The sequence below is a fragment of the Crocuta crocuta genome, unplaced genomic scaffold, assembly GCF_008692635.1.
Source record: "Crocuta crocuta isolate KB4526 unplaced genomic scaffold, BGI_CrCroc_1.0 scaffold149, whole genome shotgun sequence".
In the NCBI taxonomy this organism is placed as follows: domain Eukaryota; kingdom Metazoa; phylum Chordata; class Mammalia; order Carnivora; family Hyaenidae; genus Crocuta; species Crocuta crocuta.
Window position 1 is genome coordinate 1,305,667 of NW_027551561.1, and position 19,427 is coordinate 1,325,093.

The 19,427-nt window shown below is 44.3% G+C and overlaps 1 protein-coding gene across 2 annotated transcripts in view; it reads left to right on the plus strand.

Annotated features, from left to right (window-relative positions):
• METTL16 (methyltransferase 16, RNA N6-adenosine) overlaps positions 1 to 13,777 on the plus strand; it is a 72,202-nt gene extending 58,425 nt beyond the window's left edge. For both annotated transcript variants that reach the window (XM_077749593.1, XM_077749594.1), the window contains 2 exons: positions 3,908 to 4,081; positions 4,181 to 13,777. In XM_077749593.1, the coding sequence (XP_077605719.1) occupies positions 3,908 to 4,081; positions 4,181 to 4,804 (798 nt within the window). In that variant the 3' untranslated portion in view covers positions 4,805 to 13,777. The remainder of the gene's footprint in view (positions 1 to 3,907; positions 4,082 to 4,180) is intronic.
• The last annotated feature ends 5,650 nt before the right edge of the window (positions 13,778 to 19,427 follow it).

The following is a 19,427-nucleotide window of genomic DNA, read 5'->3' on the forward strand; positions in this document are numbered from 1 at the left end:
CTTGAGAATTTCTGGAGTATAAATTATCTAAGTGCCTAGTTTGTTTTGTTTTGTTTTGTTTTGAGTGCCTAGTTTCTATAATAGAGTAAAACTAAAACAGTCTTAGGAGGACTGTGTATGTGTGTATTAAAGTAATTTACTAACAATATTCAGAAATACCAGATTTATCAGTTGGCCATTATATATGGAAAACTGGGGCCAGAATGCAAGATACAGGAACCATATTTGAGATGCAGAAGTTTTCATTTTCATCCTGGGTAATAGGGTAATATTTTATTTTATTTCTGATTCCCTTGAAACTTGGAAAGTGAATCCTTGATAGAGCTCTTGTTAGGTTCGGTGAGGACACATTTCTCTCCTTTAATGTCTAGAAATAATGATGAGTCAATACTTTGTTTTGGAGAAAGAGTATTGTAGGCCAGCTCCAGCATGACCAATTGAGAAATAGCAAAATCTTCACTTTGCTGAATTGGAATTTGTAAACACAAGAGATTACCATCTCTGTCAGAAGAGATATGAGGCACTGTCCTTTTAGCTATATTTCCAGGTGATCTTTGGTGCGCTGGGTGGGCTGTCAGGGGTGATCCTGTTACAGTGACCTGTCTGTAGTAACAGCCTTGGATACTGGGAAGTGGAATGGGGAATCTGGTTCTTGTCTCCCGTTCCCCTTCTACACACCACTATCTTCTTTTTCCCCAGCTTAATAATCATATTTTAAGCTCCTTAGTGAAAAGTTTTAGGCTCTCAGTAGACTGTAGAAAATATGTTTCTTAGGCTGGGTGATTGAATATTAACAATACTACTGTGTTAGTATCAATGTGAATTTGTCTCATCTGAAACATTAATTGGACAAGTTCAGATTTAGAGCTTGGAATCCATGATTTGTTGTTCAGGAGCAGGTTCTTACCCATATATGTACTCTTAGTTTTTGGTCCTTTTCTACTAAGCTTGTGTCTTAGTGTTCTCTAGTTTCCTGGGTTGTTTTTTTGTTTTTGTTTTTACTGTCTAGTATAAAGGGAAAAAATAGATTGTTTCTTAGAAATACAATCTACATGAAACAATGCTCAGCATCCCTCCTCATCAGGGAAATACAAATTAAAACCACACGGAGATACCACCTCACGCCGGTCAGAGTGGCTAAAATGAGCAAATCAGAGGACTCTAGATGCTGGCAAGGATGTGGAGAAATGGGCACCCTCCTACACTGTTGGTGGGAATGTAAACTGGTGCAGCCCCTCTGGAAAACAATGTGGAGGTTCCTCAAAAAATTAACAATAGAACTCCCCTATGACCCAGCAATAGCACTGCTAGGAGTTTACCCAAGGGATACAGGAGTGCTGATGCATAGGGGCACATGAACCCCAGTGTTCATAGCAGCACTCTCAACAATAACCAAAACATGCAAAGAGCCTGTGTCCATCAACTGACGAATGGATCAAGAAGATGTGGTTTATATACACAATGGAATACTACATGGCAGTGAGAAAGAATGAAATCTGGTCATGTGTAGCAACATGGATGGAACTTGAGGGGGTTATGCTGAGCTAAATAAGTGAGGCAGAGAAGGACAGATACCATATGTTTGCACATATAGGTGGATTAGGGTTTGTCACTTTAAAAAAATTTTTTTTTAATGTTTTTATTTCTGAGAAAGAGATGGAATGGTCAGAGAGAGAAGGAGATAAGGAATCTGAAGCAGGCTCCAGGCTCCGAGCTAGCTGTCAGCATAGAGCCTGACGTGGGGCTCGATCCCACGAATTGTGAGATCATGACCTGAGTCGAAGTCAGACCCTTAACCGACTGAGCCACCCAGATACCCCACACGTATAGGTGTATTAGGAGGAACTTAACGGAGGACCATGGGGGAGAAGAAGGGGAAAAATAGTTGGGGAAGGGAGGGAGGCAAACCATGAGAGACTCTTGAATGCTGAGAACAAACTGAGAGCTGATGGGGGTGGGGGAGAAGGTAAGGGGGGTGATGGGCATGGAGGAGGGCAGTTGTGGGGATGAGCACTGGGTGTTTGTTATATGGAAACCAACTTGATAATAAACTGTTCGTAAGAAAAAAAAAGAAATACGATCTAGAAGTTTTCTAGTGTGGAATAAACTGGCTGTTTTGTTGGGGGGCGAGTGGAGTTGCTGATTAGTTCTTACAAGACCTCACCCAGGGAGCGGACCTGACACCGTGTGTATACGCATGTGCACCATCACCATTGCCAGGTAGAATTTCAGTTAATGGCAGCACAACTATCAGCGACTGCTTTTTGCAGGAAAAGGTCTTCAAACCTGACTAAAGTGTTTTCTCTTTATGATCCTTTCTCCTTATAATCTGCACCCTGACCCTTACAATTATCTTTTTTAAAGTTTTAATAGATTTTATAGTCAGTAGGTGGAAGTCTCTCTTAAAGTGTTCATGATATATCTGGCCTTAGCTAAGAGTCATTTTAAAAATTTAGTAAATGTTTAAAGAAACATTTTGAATATAGTAATGTCATTTAGGTTTTAAAATGGAACTTGAGTCCCTCTAGTGGGTAGAGTATAATTCATGTTCTAAGCTTGAAATAGAAAGAAAGAGAAAGAAAGATAGGAAGATGACAGTCTTGAATTCTGTGGAACTAGCTTTCAAATCCACTATTCTCATCACCACTGGAATCTATTCTTCCAACAGAGAGGCAGTGCTCGGCTAGCCATTGGCTTGGTCCCAACATTAGCCAAGATGCAGCAGGCCTCCTTCTCTGCCCATGCGATCCTAGTTGACCCTGATCTTTCCTCACATGTGATCTCATAGGCTGTGGCTAACCGACTGCTTTCCTTCAAGCCTCAACAAGCATAAACTTAAGACTACGAGTAGGCAGTTTTAAACCATGCAGTTCTGGGGCACCTGGGTGGCTCAGTCATTTAAGTGTTCGACTTCGGCTCAGGTCATGATCTTGTGGTTTGTGGGTTTGAGCCCCATGTCGAGCTCTGTGCTGACAGCTAGCTCGGAACCTAGAGCCGGTCTTTGGATTCTGTGTCTCCCTCTTTCTGACCCTCCTCTGCTCATGCGGTCTCTCTCTCTCGCTCTCAAAACTAAATAAAACATTAAAAAAATAAACCATGCAGTTCTTATTTTTCAATTAATTTTAACTTTTTTTTTTAATATTTTTATTTATTTCTAGGAAAGAGAGAGAGAGAGTGAGCAGGGGAGGGTCAGGGAGAGAGGGAGATACAGACTCTGAAATAGGCTCCAGGCTCCGAGCTGGCAGTCAGCACAGAGCCCGACGCGGGGCTCGAACCCACGAACCGTGAGATCATGACCTAAGCGAAAGTCGGACGCTTAACCGACTAAGCCACCCAGGTGCCCCTAATTTTAACTTTTTAAGTAAGCTTTATACCTAATGTGGGGCTTGAACTTACAGCCCTGAGACCAAGAGTCACACATTTTACCAACTGAGCCAGCCAGACACCGCCATGCAGTTCTTGATAAAACAGTCCCCAGGTCCTTGAGTTGCTATGAAATGAATAATTGTACAGGCATGTGTTGGGTATAACACATAGATTAAGGACATTACTAGTCAGAGGGTGTTATATGGGGATGGCCTGAAAACAGGCAGTGTGGTAGGGCAGAAAGAACATGTGTTTTGAGTTTGTATCCTAACTTGGCAAATTACTAGCTATGTGACCTTGAGCTGGTTACATATCCTCTTTGTATCTTGGTTTCTTTCTGTCAAATGTAGAGGTAACTTACCTGTTTCACAGAGTTGTTTCAAGTATTGAAAATAAGCATGCAAAGGTCTTTGCGTTTTTAGTGCTCTCCATTTGGTAGTAGAAGTCATGGAAGTGTCCCTAGGTAAGTTCATTATAATACATGAAATTTGATTATTTGGATAACTTCTCCTTCTTCCCCCATGCCTTCTTTTTCTTTCAGTCACCACCCAGTAAGCGAAGAAAACTAGAGAAGTCAAGGAAACCCATTACGTTTGTAGTGTTGGAGTCTGTGATGAAAGAATTGTCCCTCAAAGCGTCCTCTTTGGGCTCTGAGACAATGGAAGGCATAGTAGTTGTGACAACATGGATTGAAAAAATCCTCACTGATCTGAAGGTACTTTGAAGGCACACTGAAGACTGACTTACAATAATCTTTTTTCTTTTGAGGTTTTGAGGAAAGTGATCTATAAAATTCTGTCTTTCCTCCAAATAGGTCCAGCATAAACGAGTCCCCTGTGGAAAGGAAGAGGTTAGCCTTTTCCTAACAGCAATAGAAAATTCCTGGATTCACTTAAGGAGAAAGAAACGAGAGCGAGTAAGACAGCTGAGAGAAGTTCCCCGCGCTCCTGAGGACGTCATCCAAGCCTTGGAGGAGAAGAAGTCTACCCCGAGAGAGTCTGGCAGTAGCCAGGATTTGGCCCAGGGTCCCCGGGAGAGCACCCTGTGTGGGCCTGCTGCACAGGAAGATGAATCCGCCACTGTCGAGGGCCATTCCGCAAACCAGGATCTGCTTTCCCAGGATGAAAACCCAGAACCTATGGAGGATGAAAGGAGTGAGGAAAAGGGAGGGACAGAGGCTTCAGAAAATTGTAAAGGCTCTAACAGTGGAGCCCAGGACCGAGAGGCTTCTGAGCAGTTCAGCAGCCCAGTGCCTGAAAAAGGGACCCATCTCCAAGGAGTGGCTGGACATTACTTATTCAAGTGTTTGATAAATGTAAAGAAGGAGGTGCATGATGCTCTAGTTGAAATGCATTGGGTGGAGGGCCAGAATCGGGATTTGATGAACCAGCTGTGTACGTATATACGTAACCAAATTTTCAGGCTTGTTGCTAGTTAAATTCTTGCACAGCTGGGAAGTTCCCATAAAGTAGCTTGCCTTGGGGTGGCAAGAGGTATTCCACCATAGGTCCATTGGTGATTATGTGCAATTATCCTTTAAAAAAAAAAAAGGAAGGAAGGAAAGAAATTAATCTCTTTTTAACCCCTGCCCAATCCCCCTTATTAAAGTTACTGGGCAATAGTATGGTAATTCATGAGGAAAAATTGTGGTTACCAGCATCAATAAAAAGCCATCAGTAAATTCAGGAGGGATTTAAACCTGGCTTAAGCTGATCACCTTAGCTTAGCTGAGGCCAAAAGGATTGTTTTTGGAGTCTGGTCTGGGTCAGAACTACAGAGTATCATGCTATCTCTGTCATCCATAGTTGCTTCTTGAGGAGGGGTGGCTTTCTCATTCTCTGAATGGAGGCAGTACCGCGGGCAGCTAGGCCCTGTGCCCACTTCTGGAGTCACCTGCAAGACTTATCTGGGTACATAGGCTTGATCCCTGAGGAAGGGACTGGCCTAATGGGGGGTGGGGGGAGAAAGCTTAGTGATGCCAGGAAGAAGGGCTGTCCTGGGAGGGCTCCTGGAAACATCACATTCCTGATTCATAGCTGTTTTGATGCTCCTTATTTCAGAAACCATTAGGTAAGCAAAACTCCCAGATGTGACAGAGATACAACAGAGTGAAGCCATAACCCTACCTCTAGCCTGTGTGAAAGTACTGTTTTGTAGCAGTTCTACTGATGTATGGTTTGCGTTTGTTTTTCTGGGGTTTTTTTTGTTTTTTGACATTTGAAGTGGAGCTTTTATTTTTAATATAAGAGTATTCATTATTGAAATCTGTCTATCCTGTTTGAATACTGCAGTTGGGGGAAGTATTTTCATAGCTCTGAATGGATAAATGATTGATGATAGAAATAAGAAATGGGGGTGGGGGGAGTGCCTGGGTGGCTCAGTTGGTTGAGCATTCTGACTCTTGATTTGAGTTCAGGTCATGATCCCAGGGTCATGGGATCAAGTCCTGTATTGGGCTCTGCGCTGAGTGTGGAGCCTACTTAAGATTCTCTCTTTCTCTGCCCCTCTGCCCTGCTCTCTCTCTCTCTCTCTCTCAAATAAAAAATAAGTAAAAACAAGAAATAAATGGAGCAAGATAGTTATGAGCAGTATGTTGCTTAAGAAAGTCTCATTTATTAGCAGAGATGTCGTAGCTGGTCACATCATGCTTTTTGTGGCCCTCTCGTAATCCCTTATGTGCTGCCCTGTTTGCCTTCGAGCATTCTGAGGCCAGGGCGAGCATGTTCCTAAAACATGTTTCTCGCCGGAATGTCAGGATTCAGCAGGAATGCGCCTAGAAAAGGGGTGTCTTCTGTTGCTCTCTTGGTGTCTCAGTTACCCTCTGCTGTGCTCACCTTTCACACCTTGATTTTGATTTTACACCAGTAGTCTCATGTTTTGTTTAGACTGAACTTGTTGAGTATGGTGCTGAAGCTCCTTCCTATCCTCAAAGCAAATGGGGCTGAGTAGTTAAGCCTTTTGGAAGGTGGTTAGGAGCGCCTGGGTGGCTCAGTCAGTTAAGCATCCGACTTCGGCTCAGGTCATGATGTCAGGGTTCATGTGTTTGAGCCCTGCACCGGGGCTTTCTGCTGTCAGCACAGATCCTCTGTCCCCCCACTTTTCTCTGCCCATCTCCCACTCGTGCGCACTCTCTCAAAAATAAACATTAAAAAAGTTTTTTTTTTTTAAGTGGCTCTTGGTTAGGGCAAAAAACTTTTGATCTTGGCATATCTTGGCAGCTCCTAGTCCTGGCCCTCAGCAAAGATTCAAGAAATGAAAATAGGACCATATTCTGCTTCCCTCTGTCATTGAAAACAGAGCTGCAGAAGAGAACATGCTAACGAGTCCCAGAACCTCTAGAAAGTCCATAAAACTCCTGGATTATTTCTAAAAGCTCTGTGAACACCCAGCACCACCACCACTTCTCCAGACAGAAGGATCTCTGACTTAGAGGGGTCGGTGACCCGCTGAGGATTAGGAAGCACTAGCCCAACCTCTCGTTTGACAGGATGAGGAAATCAATACCCAGGTTCCACAGAGCCAAGGTTGAATTCAGGCCCTTGGATTCTTCCAGTTCAGGAATCTTCTCTTGTGCCCATCCCCACTGTCCTCCTGACACATTTAAATCTTATGTGGGCCCCAAACCTTATGTCTATCTTGACAGAATTTTAGGATAATTGAATTAGGTGGCAATTACTCATTTGATAAACGGTCAATAAGTATTATTTGCTTATTTGTTTGATTATAAAAGAGTAGCATGTGGTCCTTACAGATTTGGAAAATCAAAGTAGGAAACACCAACAAAATCACCCCTAGTCACAGTCTTCTCAGTTATGACTACTATTGGTATTTAATGTTTTCCTTCTAATCTATTGATGGGGTGCATAAGTATGTGGGTTTAACTCTCTACTCAGGCTGTATATTTAATTTTATATTAGGCTCTCTTCATTTAACATCTTGTGTTTTTCTGTGTTAGATGAGTGGTGTGTGTTTATGTACACTCCTTGCCTGTTCAAAACGCATTTTGAGCACAGTATTAGCCTTTGTTTGGGTTCTGGCACCGAGAGCCTCCCGGAGAGTGTTCTGTGTGACCCAAGGCACAAAAGACGTGTCTGGAGCCTCTGTGTGTGGCAGTGCCCCGGGTTCAGGGCTCGGCGTCCTGGGAAGGTTTTATGGGCGGTCAGCTCACCCTGGTAGAATCTAAAAGCTATGTAATGAGGGAAGCTTCCGGCTGCAGCTCTGAGTGCCTTCTTTGCACTTGGATGTCTTCATTTTCTTCTCTGAGAAGAATAGTTTATTTCTGTCTAATGAGAGAACATTGAAAATGTTTTTTAAAAAAATCTAAAAATTATTTTCATTATGCATATATTTTATAATTGTGTGATGTGTGATACCTACACCTCTGGTATAAGGGAAGAAGGAATTTTTTCTTAAAAGAAATAGGTTATTAACCCATGTATGATAAGGTTGAGCGATGTTTGCCTTAAGGGTCTGGAGGTCAAGTTCATGTTGATAGATTATATGGACTTAAATCTTTGTGGTATTATCTTATTTTCTATTCTGGTCCCTGGCATTGGCTTCTGATCTCTTGATAACTAAGGTAGAAACAGAAGCTGAACTTGTTTTCCAAGAAGGACTAAAGCTGCTTTTGTTCTTTGGAATCGGCTTTGCTTCCAACAGTTTGGTTCCTTCATCCCCCATCCTTGCCCTGCTCTTCACACACCAGGGCGCTGCTGTGAGTCCTACAGAGTTTGTGTCACTGTGGTGGAGTTTCGGCTGATCTTAAGGGTTCGTGTTGATTACTTAAAATTTTAGTGTATATTTTTTGAAATTATGAAATGTCTCTTCTCTTGATGGAAATGATGTGAGCATACCATATTACTTTGACAAGTAATAAAACTGCAAGGTGTGAAAAAGGTGCAAAAACCCATGGACAACCCAAGGCCTCTTAAAAGAAGGGAGTGGCCCCTCCATCTTTCTTAAATCACAGCATTTTCCTTTCTAGCCACATGAGGGCATCTTTGGCCCTTTTATCAAGCACCTTAACTTCTCTGTGAATGAATAAAATTGTGCCCTTGGTATTTTCATGAAATATCCCTTTACTACCCAGAAAATATTTTGTATGTAAACAAGTACATTTTCACATAAATGAAATTTGAAAAATAGAAGAAGAAAAAGGTAAAAACTCCCCACTCTGTGATCTCTTTATGGATATATCAGCCTTTTCATGTTTCTTTACGGTCCCAATTGACAGTATTTCATTTCCATGTGTCCCGCTACTCTAGAATATATACAGGCTAAGTCAGTCCTTTGGATTAACCTTTTATTAGTATCTAGTTAATGGAGATACTGGAAGGGAATGTTTAGTTATCTTAAACAGTGATTTTTCAGAAGTCTTATGTTCCAGGTAGTTAATATAGAAAGTTCTAAGAAGCATTTCACTCTTCTTTTGTCTTTTAATTCTTGTTTTGGTTTGGTTTATCTGGCTGGTGGAGTAGCATGCATGTAGTATGTTGTTTACAATAGGTTAGCTGGACCTTGTTTCCCACACAGGATGTTTCTGTGTAGAACATATGTATTACTAGCTCTGGGTCTGTGTGGGTTCACAGAAAAGTTCCATCTGTTTTTATGGATGGGCCCAGAGGTGATGGGCCCAACAGATCTGCACATTAGGAGGAAAAGGGTCCAGTCTGGAAAAGGAAGGAGCCCGCTGGGAGAAGGAAAGTCTCAAAGGTGCATCATGTCTATAGCCACCCAGGAGGTGCCCTTAGGAAAGGGATGTGACCACATCTTCAGTAGAGAAGTTGGTGCCCAGGAGATTTAGTTTGCTGATTGGGCACTAACCCCAGTAAAACCTAGAAGAGGTTAACTAGTGAGAATGAATTGGCTTTTGCCTTCTGGAGTAGAGCGTTGATGGTCTTGAACCTTTCTAAATGCTCCCAAGTACAAAGTCTGGGTGCTTGTGCCAGTACAGTATTAGAAAGCCCTGTGTGGGGCTCACCCCACTAGCAGGAGGGCCTCACTCACATACCAGAGAGTTCCCACTCTGCTCTGGAAAGACATTCAGATCCTCTGCTGTGACTCACCCAAATGACTAAAACATCAGTTTATTTTTTAATTACTGGTTGGAACAGTTAATGCTCCCTTTTGGAACAGCTAACGCTGCCTTTTGGAGGCTGTGCTTTTACTGCAGGGGACCGTGTTGTGACTGAGCAAAGGCCTTGCACCTCTGCTTGCCCTTTGAGGTGTGGCCTGCCTGTCTGTCTCAGTCCAAGCAGAAACGTTAGGGACTCCAGGCCCTCCATGGGGAAGTGGAGGATCATGGATACTTATTATGTGCTAAGAAACTGAGGTACAATGGACTAGACCAGAATCTGCAGCTGGGTTGGCAGAATTGGCTTCTATATGATGTTCCCTGGAGGGCAAAGGATCTATAAATCCCAGATGCTTCTCCAACCTCTCTAGGGGAATGAAAAGCAGAAAAGAGACTTTGCAGTCATTACACCTGGGTTTATGTTCCAGTTCCACTCAAGGGGTAAATCAGTTTCACTAAGCCTTGGCGTCCTCACACCAAAGATGAAGGATTCTTGCTTCACAACAGCAGCCGTTAGGTGAGAGCAGCACTAAGACACCTGGAGGAGTGCATGAGCAGAGTGGGCTTCTCCACTTGCTCATCTTTCAGTTTTCCATTTCTGGTCAGGAAATCTACCAGTAGACTCCTGTCAGGGGTCCAGGACCGGAATGGAGTTCCACTTCTTGACCAAAAACAAAACCTCTGCTTCCGTGTACTGGAGTGACAAACAGGGAACTGATTGGCCATCTTCTAACCTAAATTGTCTCATTTAATAACCCAGCACAGTGGTTTATGTCCCTCTGTGTTAGCTTAAAGAAATAGTAGCTCGGAGAGCTTAAGCGACTTGCCCTAACGCAATTCACAGAGCTAAGTCATAGAGATGGGGTTTGAATTCAGGTCCAGAGATCTGAGACTGGGTTCTTATACCAGATCTCAAGATTCATAACAAATACTACACTTAATATGGAAATGGACTTTTGGACTCATTTGACCTGCCTCTAGGGAAGGAGACTTAATATTTTAAGACACGGGGAAGAGAGAAAAAGCCTCTCTCTCCCGGCTTCACAATTGAAGGTAGCATTATTTTCTAGCCTATGATCAATGAGCAAGATTTGATAAATGAAATTGCTTATAATTAGTTCTTAATTTATGCGACCAGATCTTCATAGAATTTTGCATTTGGCAGTAGTGCAGATAATTAAGTAGTTAGGGAAACCACATAATAAAATGTCTAGTGCAAGCACATGTTGGATCAAAATCAATGTAAAATAACTGATAATTAGGTAATAACTCTTTGACAATACATAATTGTATAATGAAGAAGAGTTTTACTTTTTTAATATTTTAATAGGCAGCTCCAAATATTTCACTTACAGAATTGAAGTGCTTTTTGATCTTACTGGAGAAGGTAGCAATTGTCAGAAAAACAGCAAGTCCTCTTCCCCAGGTAGGATGAATGAACTCATGTAAATCTGGAGGAAAGAAACGGCTGCCTGCCATGTGGACCCATTCAGGGAGTGTGGCCCAAGAGTCTAGAAACTAGAGCCAGGAAATTCCCAGCTAGGGGACTTGGTGAAGCCAGCCAAGTCAACCCCAGGGAAATGGCAGCTTGTGCTACTGCTGTCCAAAAAGGGAAGACCATGCAGAGAGCATTGTGGGGCCTGGCTCCTCCTGAGACAGTGGCTGTGCATGGGCCTGCGCACGGGGCTTTTGTGGTTCAAGAGATTTGATAGCTCTTGCTGGGAAAGGGGGAGTTCCTGGTCTGCTCTGGTGTAGGATCCTTAATTCAGCTATGTTTGTCCCAGGATTCCTCCCTTCAGGGTCAAGTGTGGGGCTTTATGAACCAAACTCTCTGAACTCTAGGTGAGCACCTATAAGGACTTTATTCATTCACAAAGGAAGTATGTTTCCTAAACCTCTACATCAAGGGCCAGGCAAGAAGGAATAGAGCTCTTGTTATGACTAAGAGGGAGTAGCTCTTAATTCCTGTTGGTTGTTGCCATGCAAAAATAGTGTTTGTTGGATGTTCTGATTGTTTGCAAGAAGCCAGAAATCCAGATTTATGAGTGTACTTAATTGTAAATCCTGACAGTTAATTCAGTATTCTGTAAAAACCTGGTAGACCATCAGTTTGTGACCTCTTTCACCACCAGGTGGTAGAATTGTTTAAATATTTACTGCCTCCACTTTTCTAAGTCTCATTTACCTCAGCTCCTCAAGTCGGCTTCCTGTCTGCCCTCCTTTTTTTAGAGTTCTTCTCACCTCTTTAAAGAGAATCCCGAAGATTCTATCCAGGTTCCTCATTTGCTCTTTGCTCCTAGCACACTTATGGCTGGCTGCATCCGCTCCCATGACTTCAACTGCCGCTCACCTATAGATTCATCATTCCTGAGTCTAGACCTTTCTTGAATTTTCAACGTCCACATACCTAACCACCTGCTGGACATCTCCCCCAGGACCGTGATGGTGTCAGATTCACCTTATCTATACCTGCTTGTCTCCTATATTGATCACAGTTCTTCTAGCTGTCCGGATTAGAAGTCTCTGTTCCTCTCCCTCCTTCACCACCAGGGACCAAAATCTTGCATCTTACAAATATCTCCCCAATTCAGCCCAACCTCTGCATCTTCAGTGCCACCGCCTTAGTGTTCCTCCTCATCTCCCACGTGCATTGGAAGGGTCGCCTGAACCATTTCTGGGGAACTTCTGAGCTCAACAGCAGAAAGAGATTCGGATAGGTTTGGTGGTGAGGAGGGAGACGAAGAAACCCACTTCGGGGAGTGAAACAGGAGTGCTTTCAGAAGGAGGACCGGGATGGAAAGGATCCATGGGGACAAGTCACCGTTGGGATGAAGGGATCTGAGGCCCTTCCTGAGAACTAACTTTCCCCTTTAACAATTTCATAGTTATAAAAATAATGCATTTTCATTATAAGAATTTAGAAAATAATGATTAGAAATTTCTAATTCCACTACTCAAATGGAGTTATTTTACATTTTGTTATCTTAGTATTTTTATATGCATATATATTTTTAAATAACAAATGTGGGATCATATTGTATATGACTTTTATAATATTTTTCATGTAGCAATATATTGTGATAACCTTCTGATTATAAAACTAATTTCTGTGTTGGAAAATTTGTAAAAATTAAAATAACCAGTTAATCACACTGTCCGGAGACAACCACTGCTAATATTTTGGGTTTGTTAACAAACAACCTGTTTTCTTATGTGTCATATTGTGAGTGTCACTTCACTAAACTAGTTGTTCCTTGCTGGAAATTTTAATTTTCTTGTCTTCACTGTTGTAAATAATGCTTTCGTGAGTATCTTTGTATAGAAATCTTGATGTGTGGAGCACCTGGCTGGCTCGGTCAGTAGAGCATGTCACTCTTGATCTTGAGGGTTGTGAGTTCGGGCCCCACGTTAGGTAGAGTTTACTTTAAAAAATCTTGATGTGTTTTCTTACTGCTTTAGGATAAACTTCTATAAGAATTACTGAAGCAGGGGCACCTGTGTGGCCCACTCAGTTAGGCATCCAACTTGATTTCGGTTCAGGTCATGATCTCATGGTTTGTGGGTTTGAGCCCTGAATCAGGCTCTGCGCTGACAGCACAGAGCCTGCTTAGGATTCTGTTTCCCTCTCTCTCTGCCCCTCCCCCGTTCACACTCTGTCTCAAAGTAAATAAACATTAAAAAAAATTACTGAAGCAGAGGATATGACCTTTTTAAAGGCTCTTTGTGTATATTGCCAATTTGGTCACTAAAACGGTTGTGCTAGTTTACATTTCCATACGTGTCAGTTTTAACCACTCCTTTGATAGTACTACAAGGCTGATATTTTTTAAACCTTTATTGGGGGTGCCTGGCCGGCTGGTAGAGTGTACAGCTTTTGATCTCTGGGTTGTAGGTTTGAGCCCCATGCTAGGTATAGAGATTACTGAAATATAAAATCTTTATAAAAACATCCTTTATCAGTTGATAGACAAAAATATTTTCATTGTAATATTTTAATTTCATTTTAATTTTATTATGGTATTAGCAAGACCAGACATTCTCATATATTTATGTTATATATGTTATCTCCTATATTTTATAAAATTTAAATTCTGTTCTATGTTCATTTTTCCATACAAGTGTTATTTTTGTTATTGAACTGCAAGGACACATTTGCCAATATTTACCTCCATTTTGTCATATACCTTTTTATTTGTTTTGTTTTTACAGTTAGGAGCTTGTAGAGGGTTTATGTAATCAAATCTGTCATTCTCTGCCTTCATATTTTCTTTGTTTCCTTTAAGGGTAGAAATCTATTTCACCACCCATGGAGCAGAAAAAATGTTTGCTTGTATTTTATTATGGCTCTTTTTGGCATTATTTTTTACATGGAACACTTGACGTTGTATTGGTGTATGATGTGAGGTTTAAGAACCTAAATGTGTTTAATGAATGGTTCCGAGTTCTCACAGAGCAACTCTTCAGAGAGACGACCGGTAAAGCTCTCGCACTGCCAACTGACGTGATGGGAAAGGTGCTCCAGACGCCGGAGGGTGGGGATGGGGTCCTGTACTGTATCCGTCTGCAGCGTGGAAGTGGGAGGAGAGGCATAGGCTGGTATGTGGCTCCTGGAGTGTCCCCAACCCTGTCCAGTACAGACTCTCCCAGTGAGCCCTGGGGCTTTAGAAAGAAATGCAGTTGTTGGTGTGGGCTGAGCCCTGGATCTAGGCAGTCCAGCCGGCGACAGGCCACTGCTCTTAGAAGGCATCTGTTCAGGACACAGGTAGCTGATCTCTCTTGGGTTTTGCAGCCTGCCTTTTAGGTGTGAGCTTGGATTGCTGGGACAGTGACCTCAGTCCTTTCCGTGGGGTATCATGGCCCAGCCCCTCTGCCCTGGGGGAGCTCCCCTGCCATGGACACTCCCTGCCTCTACTTGACCCAGCTGGCTCTTGACTCATGTTACAAGACTAGCCCTCACTCTGTTCACAACCTTGCCCAGTTTCACTCCCATTGACCTGAACTCATTTTCTCTCATAAAGCCACTTTTTTTTTCTTTAGAGGGATAGCTGAAGTTCTCATCCTTTCCTCCATGCCTTTCCAGTTTGATCAGCTTCCTCCTCCCAAGTCCTCTAAACCCCCGTCTCTAGCTGCTGCCTTTAGCTACCTTGGCTTCTCAGAAAAGCTCAAAGTGCATGCTCCTCCCTTTTGCTCCCGAACTGCATTTCTTTCCTTATTACTCAGTGTCCACACCCAGGGTGGTTGCATGGATAAAAATCTGCCCCTTTTCCCCCAGTCACCTTTTCAGGCCGGACACAAGTACCAGCGAGGAGTGGCTATCTACCCAGGCCCACTTAGAAGCCCTTAATTCTTCGGTGGCCTGATGCAGTTCAATGTTCCTCAAGGTCACCTGAGCCTCTGGACCCTAAGTCTGATTCTCTTTCCTTGCCTTCTCACTCATCTGCTAAACTTTTTTATTGGGCACCACTAACGAAGTTATTAACTTTTCCTGTCTGTAGCCAAAAGGTGTGAAGTTCTCTATCACCCATTTCTGTGAAGTTTTCAAGGACTACTCTGGACCCACTTCCCCAGGCTTCACTGTCCCATGTTGTCCAGGGAGAACCAGACCACTTCTCATGCCAGCTGACACTAAGCTGCTTTGCGACCTTGGATAAGACCCCTTCTTTTGGGAGGTTAGGCTAGATCATCTCAACTCGTCGAGCTGTGAGGTCATATGAGGCAAGTAAGAAGGGAAAGTTCGTGACTTGGTTTTACCTGTTCTGTAGGTTCAGAAGTCCTTTCCTCAGTGGGAGTGAAGGGAGGTAGGTGAGGACTTCAATGGAAACTTACAGTTCTGAGGAACCCGCTTCACTCATGAGTGAATGATGGATACATCTTTATCAGAAGTTCAGAACCCTGCTCCTCATTCAGTCAGGAGTCCAGTTCAGTCCACTCCAGTGGACCAAATTAAAGTCCACTTAATTGCTTCTTATACCTTCTTAGAAAAGTATGCTTATCTGGGAACCTAGCAAAATCCGCATTCTTGAGTCTTTGTGTATTCATATGATCTGGTGCTATGTCCAGAATGGTGGTAGAGAGCAAAGCTAACCTTTTCCAGGTTTTATTGTGGAGTTCAGTTCTGCTCTGACCTTTTACCCCACCCTGGCTTACCAAAGGTGAGCTGGCCTTGGCTAGGATACCTAGCCCCGTGCCTGGCACATGTCAGGCACACAATAAATATTTGTTAAGTGGGGGTACCTGGGTGGCTCAGTCGGTTGAGCGTCCGGCTTTGGCTCAGGTCATGATCTCACAGTTCATGGGTTCGAGCCCCGCGTCGGGCTCTGTGCTGACATCTAGCTCAGAGCCTGGAGCCTGCTTCAGTTTCTGTGTCTCCCTTTCTCTCTGACCCTCCCCTGCTCATGCTGTCTCTCTCTCTCTTTCTCAAAATAAAACAAAAAAAAAAAAGCAGGAAAAAAATTTGTTAAACGAATGTCGTCTGCTGTGTCCCTGAGTGTCTTCCTCTTCATCCTGACTTTCTCCCTTTGGTCTTGATCTAATTATGATATGTGAAAAGCTTCCTAAAACCACTTGGAAAACACTAGAAGTTAGGCCTGAACATTTTCCGGGATCTAATGTAAATACCTGTACTTTGGCTTCATTTTTGCCATTATTATGTATGCATCGTAGAGGTCAGGAAACTTGATTTTCATAGCTCTTGGGGTTGCATATGTAGGTAATGCTTTGTTGGGGTGGGGGTGGTGGGGGTGGAAGGTAGCCTTATTAGGGGAATGCCTCTAGCTCAGCATATTAAATGGAGGGATTTAAACTGGGCATTGGGATGCACAAGATATGACGAAGACAAAATAGAAGTCCTCTAAAGGTACGCAATGATTGGGGTGCCTGGGTGGTTCAGTTGGTAAAGTATCCAACTCGATTTCAGCTCAGATCATGATCTCACAGTTCCTAAGTTCAGCCCCCCCCCCCCCCCCCCAAAATCAGGCTCTTTGCTGGCAGCGTGGAGCCTGCTTGGAATTCTCTCTCTCCATTTCTCTCTGCCCCTCCCAGCTTGCTCTCCCTCCCTCCCTCTCTCAAAATAAATGAAAAAAAAAAAAAAAAAAGCTACAAGTACACAATGTTGGGTGGCCCAAGTGTCCTGCTCCAAAGGTACTAGGCACCTAGAAGCCATTAAAAGTAACTTGAACAACTCTTTGGAAATGGCTGGGCTTTGGATCATTCCCACAAAGTGCTCACCTTTCTGCTGAAACATCAGAAAACTTCTTTTCTCTTTCCTTTGAATGAATACAGTTGCCAGCCTTTCCTCAATTCCATCCCTTTGGAATGGGAAGCTGGGGCTAAAATGTTAAATGGCTCTTCTATCCATTCCCCTCTTCATTTCTACCCTGCTTGCGGGTTATCTCCCCGCAGCTGTCCATTTCCCCGCAGGGGAAGCCCTGGCTGATGAGAAATCTGTTTAGCCATTTTCAGGCTCCTGTAGGCAACAGCAGGCTCAGAAAAAGCCTCCTTTCTAAACCCTTGCTTTTGCCTAACATCCCCTGGCTGCTGTCCCCACATGACCCAAATAAACAGATGATCATGTGAAGCCAGTAAGGCTGTTTGTTTTAAATAGCAAGCATCTCCACTAAGCTCTGGAGCAGATGGGATACTGGGGACAAGGGAGAGGCTGGCATTTGACTCTGTTCACCCCACTTACCTCGTTTAACCATCCCTGAAGAAAAAGCATCTTCAGTATGCTCCTTTTCAAAAGGGTGCTGCCTTAATGGGGTAGAGCTGGTCCCTGACAAGAACAGTCAGAACTTGGACTTTAGCCTCTACGAGAGACTTCGGGGCTACATGAGTGCACTTGAGGAAGGCAGAAGGTACAGCTGGATGGAGCTCTCTGAGCATCTTGGGCCACTGGACAGAATAGAAGTGCTGACCCCAAACAAAACAAGAATTTGGTCAACATGATTTTGGGTCACTCTTATGTGTACTATATATACTGTTTAGCACCCCACCCCAACACACACAGCTATGTATTGCCTTTTTTCTTTTTCTTTTTAATGCCTTATTTATTTGAGAGAAACGGAGACAGAGTGCAAGTGGGGGTAGGGGAGGAGCTGAGAGAAACACAGAATCCAATGCAGGCTCCAGGCTCCAAACTGTCAGCACAGAGCCCAATGCTGGGCTCTAACTCTTGAACCTCGAGATCACTATCTGAGCCTTTGGCTGCTTAACTGACTAAGCCACCCAGGCGCCCCTATGTATTGCCTTTAAACTTACCATCTTCTTTGGTTGTACAAGTGGGCCAGCCCCAACCACACTAATAGCAGGTGGCAGACCTCTAAAAGCAGGTGGTGTCAGGACCCATACAGATCTCACTCTTCAGGAGAAGGGCATTCAGGCGTTCGTCACGGGGCAGAGGGAGAACTGGGCTGAGTGGTTCCCACCCCGTTCCCACTACCTTCCTTTCCAGCTCCATTATAAGCAAAGCTAGTGACACCTGAAGTGTGTGATGGCCTCTGTGCTCAGCTGCAGACACAGCAGAGCCCTCTGTAGACTGCTGTTGGCAAACACCCCCCTCCCTTCTGTTCACTAGGGTCTTGATTTCCACATTCTGTGCAAATTTTCTTCCCTTAGTATGCATTATGCCTGAACAGGCTTTCTGTACAAATTGGGGGTTTTTTTAGACCTCAAAATAGGAACATAGCCCTCTAAGGGCACAGTGGGGATGCGACGGGATGGGATGAGATGGATTGGCAGGGTGGTCTGCCACTCAGCCGTCCTCAGGCCTCAGGTTTGCTTTGTGGCCTTGTATATAACGGTGAAGCCCAGGCTGCAGGATCCTGTACCCAACTGGCATTGCCCCGCTCTGTTCAAACTGGTAGCAAAGAAAGGAATCTGAGGCTAGGATCCAAGGGCCATAGGACTGCTGGCTTTGGGGGCACTGGGGCAGCAGAGCTGTACATGCTCCAGGGTGCTGCAAAAGAGCCTTCAGACAGCCTTTGCGTCGCTACCAAGTGTTACCAGTGGGGGTTGTGTGGTCCGCACCAAAGAAGAACAACAGGGTTTCAGGTGAAGATTTTGGAGGCCCCGATTACAATATATTAAATGGGCAGACCACATGGGGCGCCTGGGTGGCTCAGTGGTTAAGCGCTCGACTTCGGCTCAGGTCATGATCTCACGGGTTCGTGGGTTCGAGCCCCGCGTCGGGCTCTGTGCTGACAGCTCAGAGCCTGGAGCCTGCTTCGGATTCTGTGTCTCCCTCTCTCTCTGACCCTCCCTTGCTCATACTGTCTCTCTCTCTCAGAAATTAAAAAATAAATAAATGGGCAGACCACTTCCCATGCAGGCAGTTTGATATTCCTCCACGATTTTTTTCGAATAGGATGCCCTGCCCCAGAACTGCTTTCAAAAGAATCGTCCACGGGGTCAGGGATAAATGCTCCTCCCTATGGGGCAAGCAGCAACTGAAATGTTGAGCGACTTTAGACAAGTCTTTTCTCGTCTCTGGGCCTCAGTTTCCTTATCTGCAAAATGAGAGGTTTTGGGTAAGTTGACAAAGGTCTAGCTTTCTGACTGTACCCGGAGGCTCCTCCAAACAGGAGCTCTAGCAGTGGCGGCAGCAAGCGCCAGGCGGGGGTCCCGCCCTCTGGGTGAGTTCGGTCGAGGCCGGGCGGAGCGTCGCGACCCGGAGCCCCGCCCGCGGCCTCAGTAGCCCGGCGGCTGGCTGGGCCAGGCTTCCGCCCTCCACGTTGTTGTTCCCGATTTGGGCCACGCCCCCTTAGTCTGGGCTGTGGACGCCTTGCCTTAACTGCCCCCGCCCCGGCCCCAGTTCAAAGGGTGGCCTGTTGGTGGCACAGTTCGGATCTCCATTCACGTCAGACACGCGTGTGCAAAGACAAGAATTTAGGGGAAGAAAAGAGAGAGACTTGGTTTTAAAGGGAAGGTGGTGAAAATTAAAGGGTAGGCCAGGGCACAACTGCGGAATTTCCCTGTCGGCGTCCCACCCTCA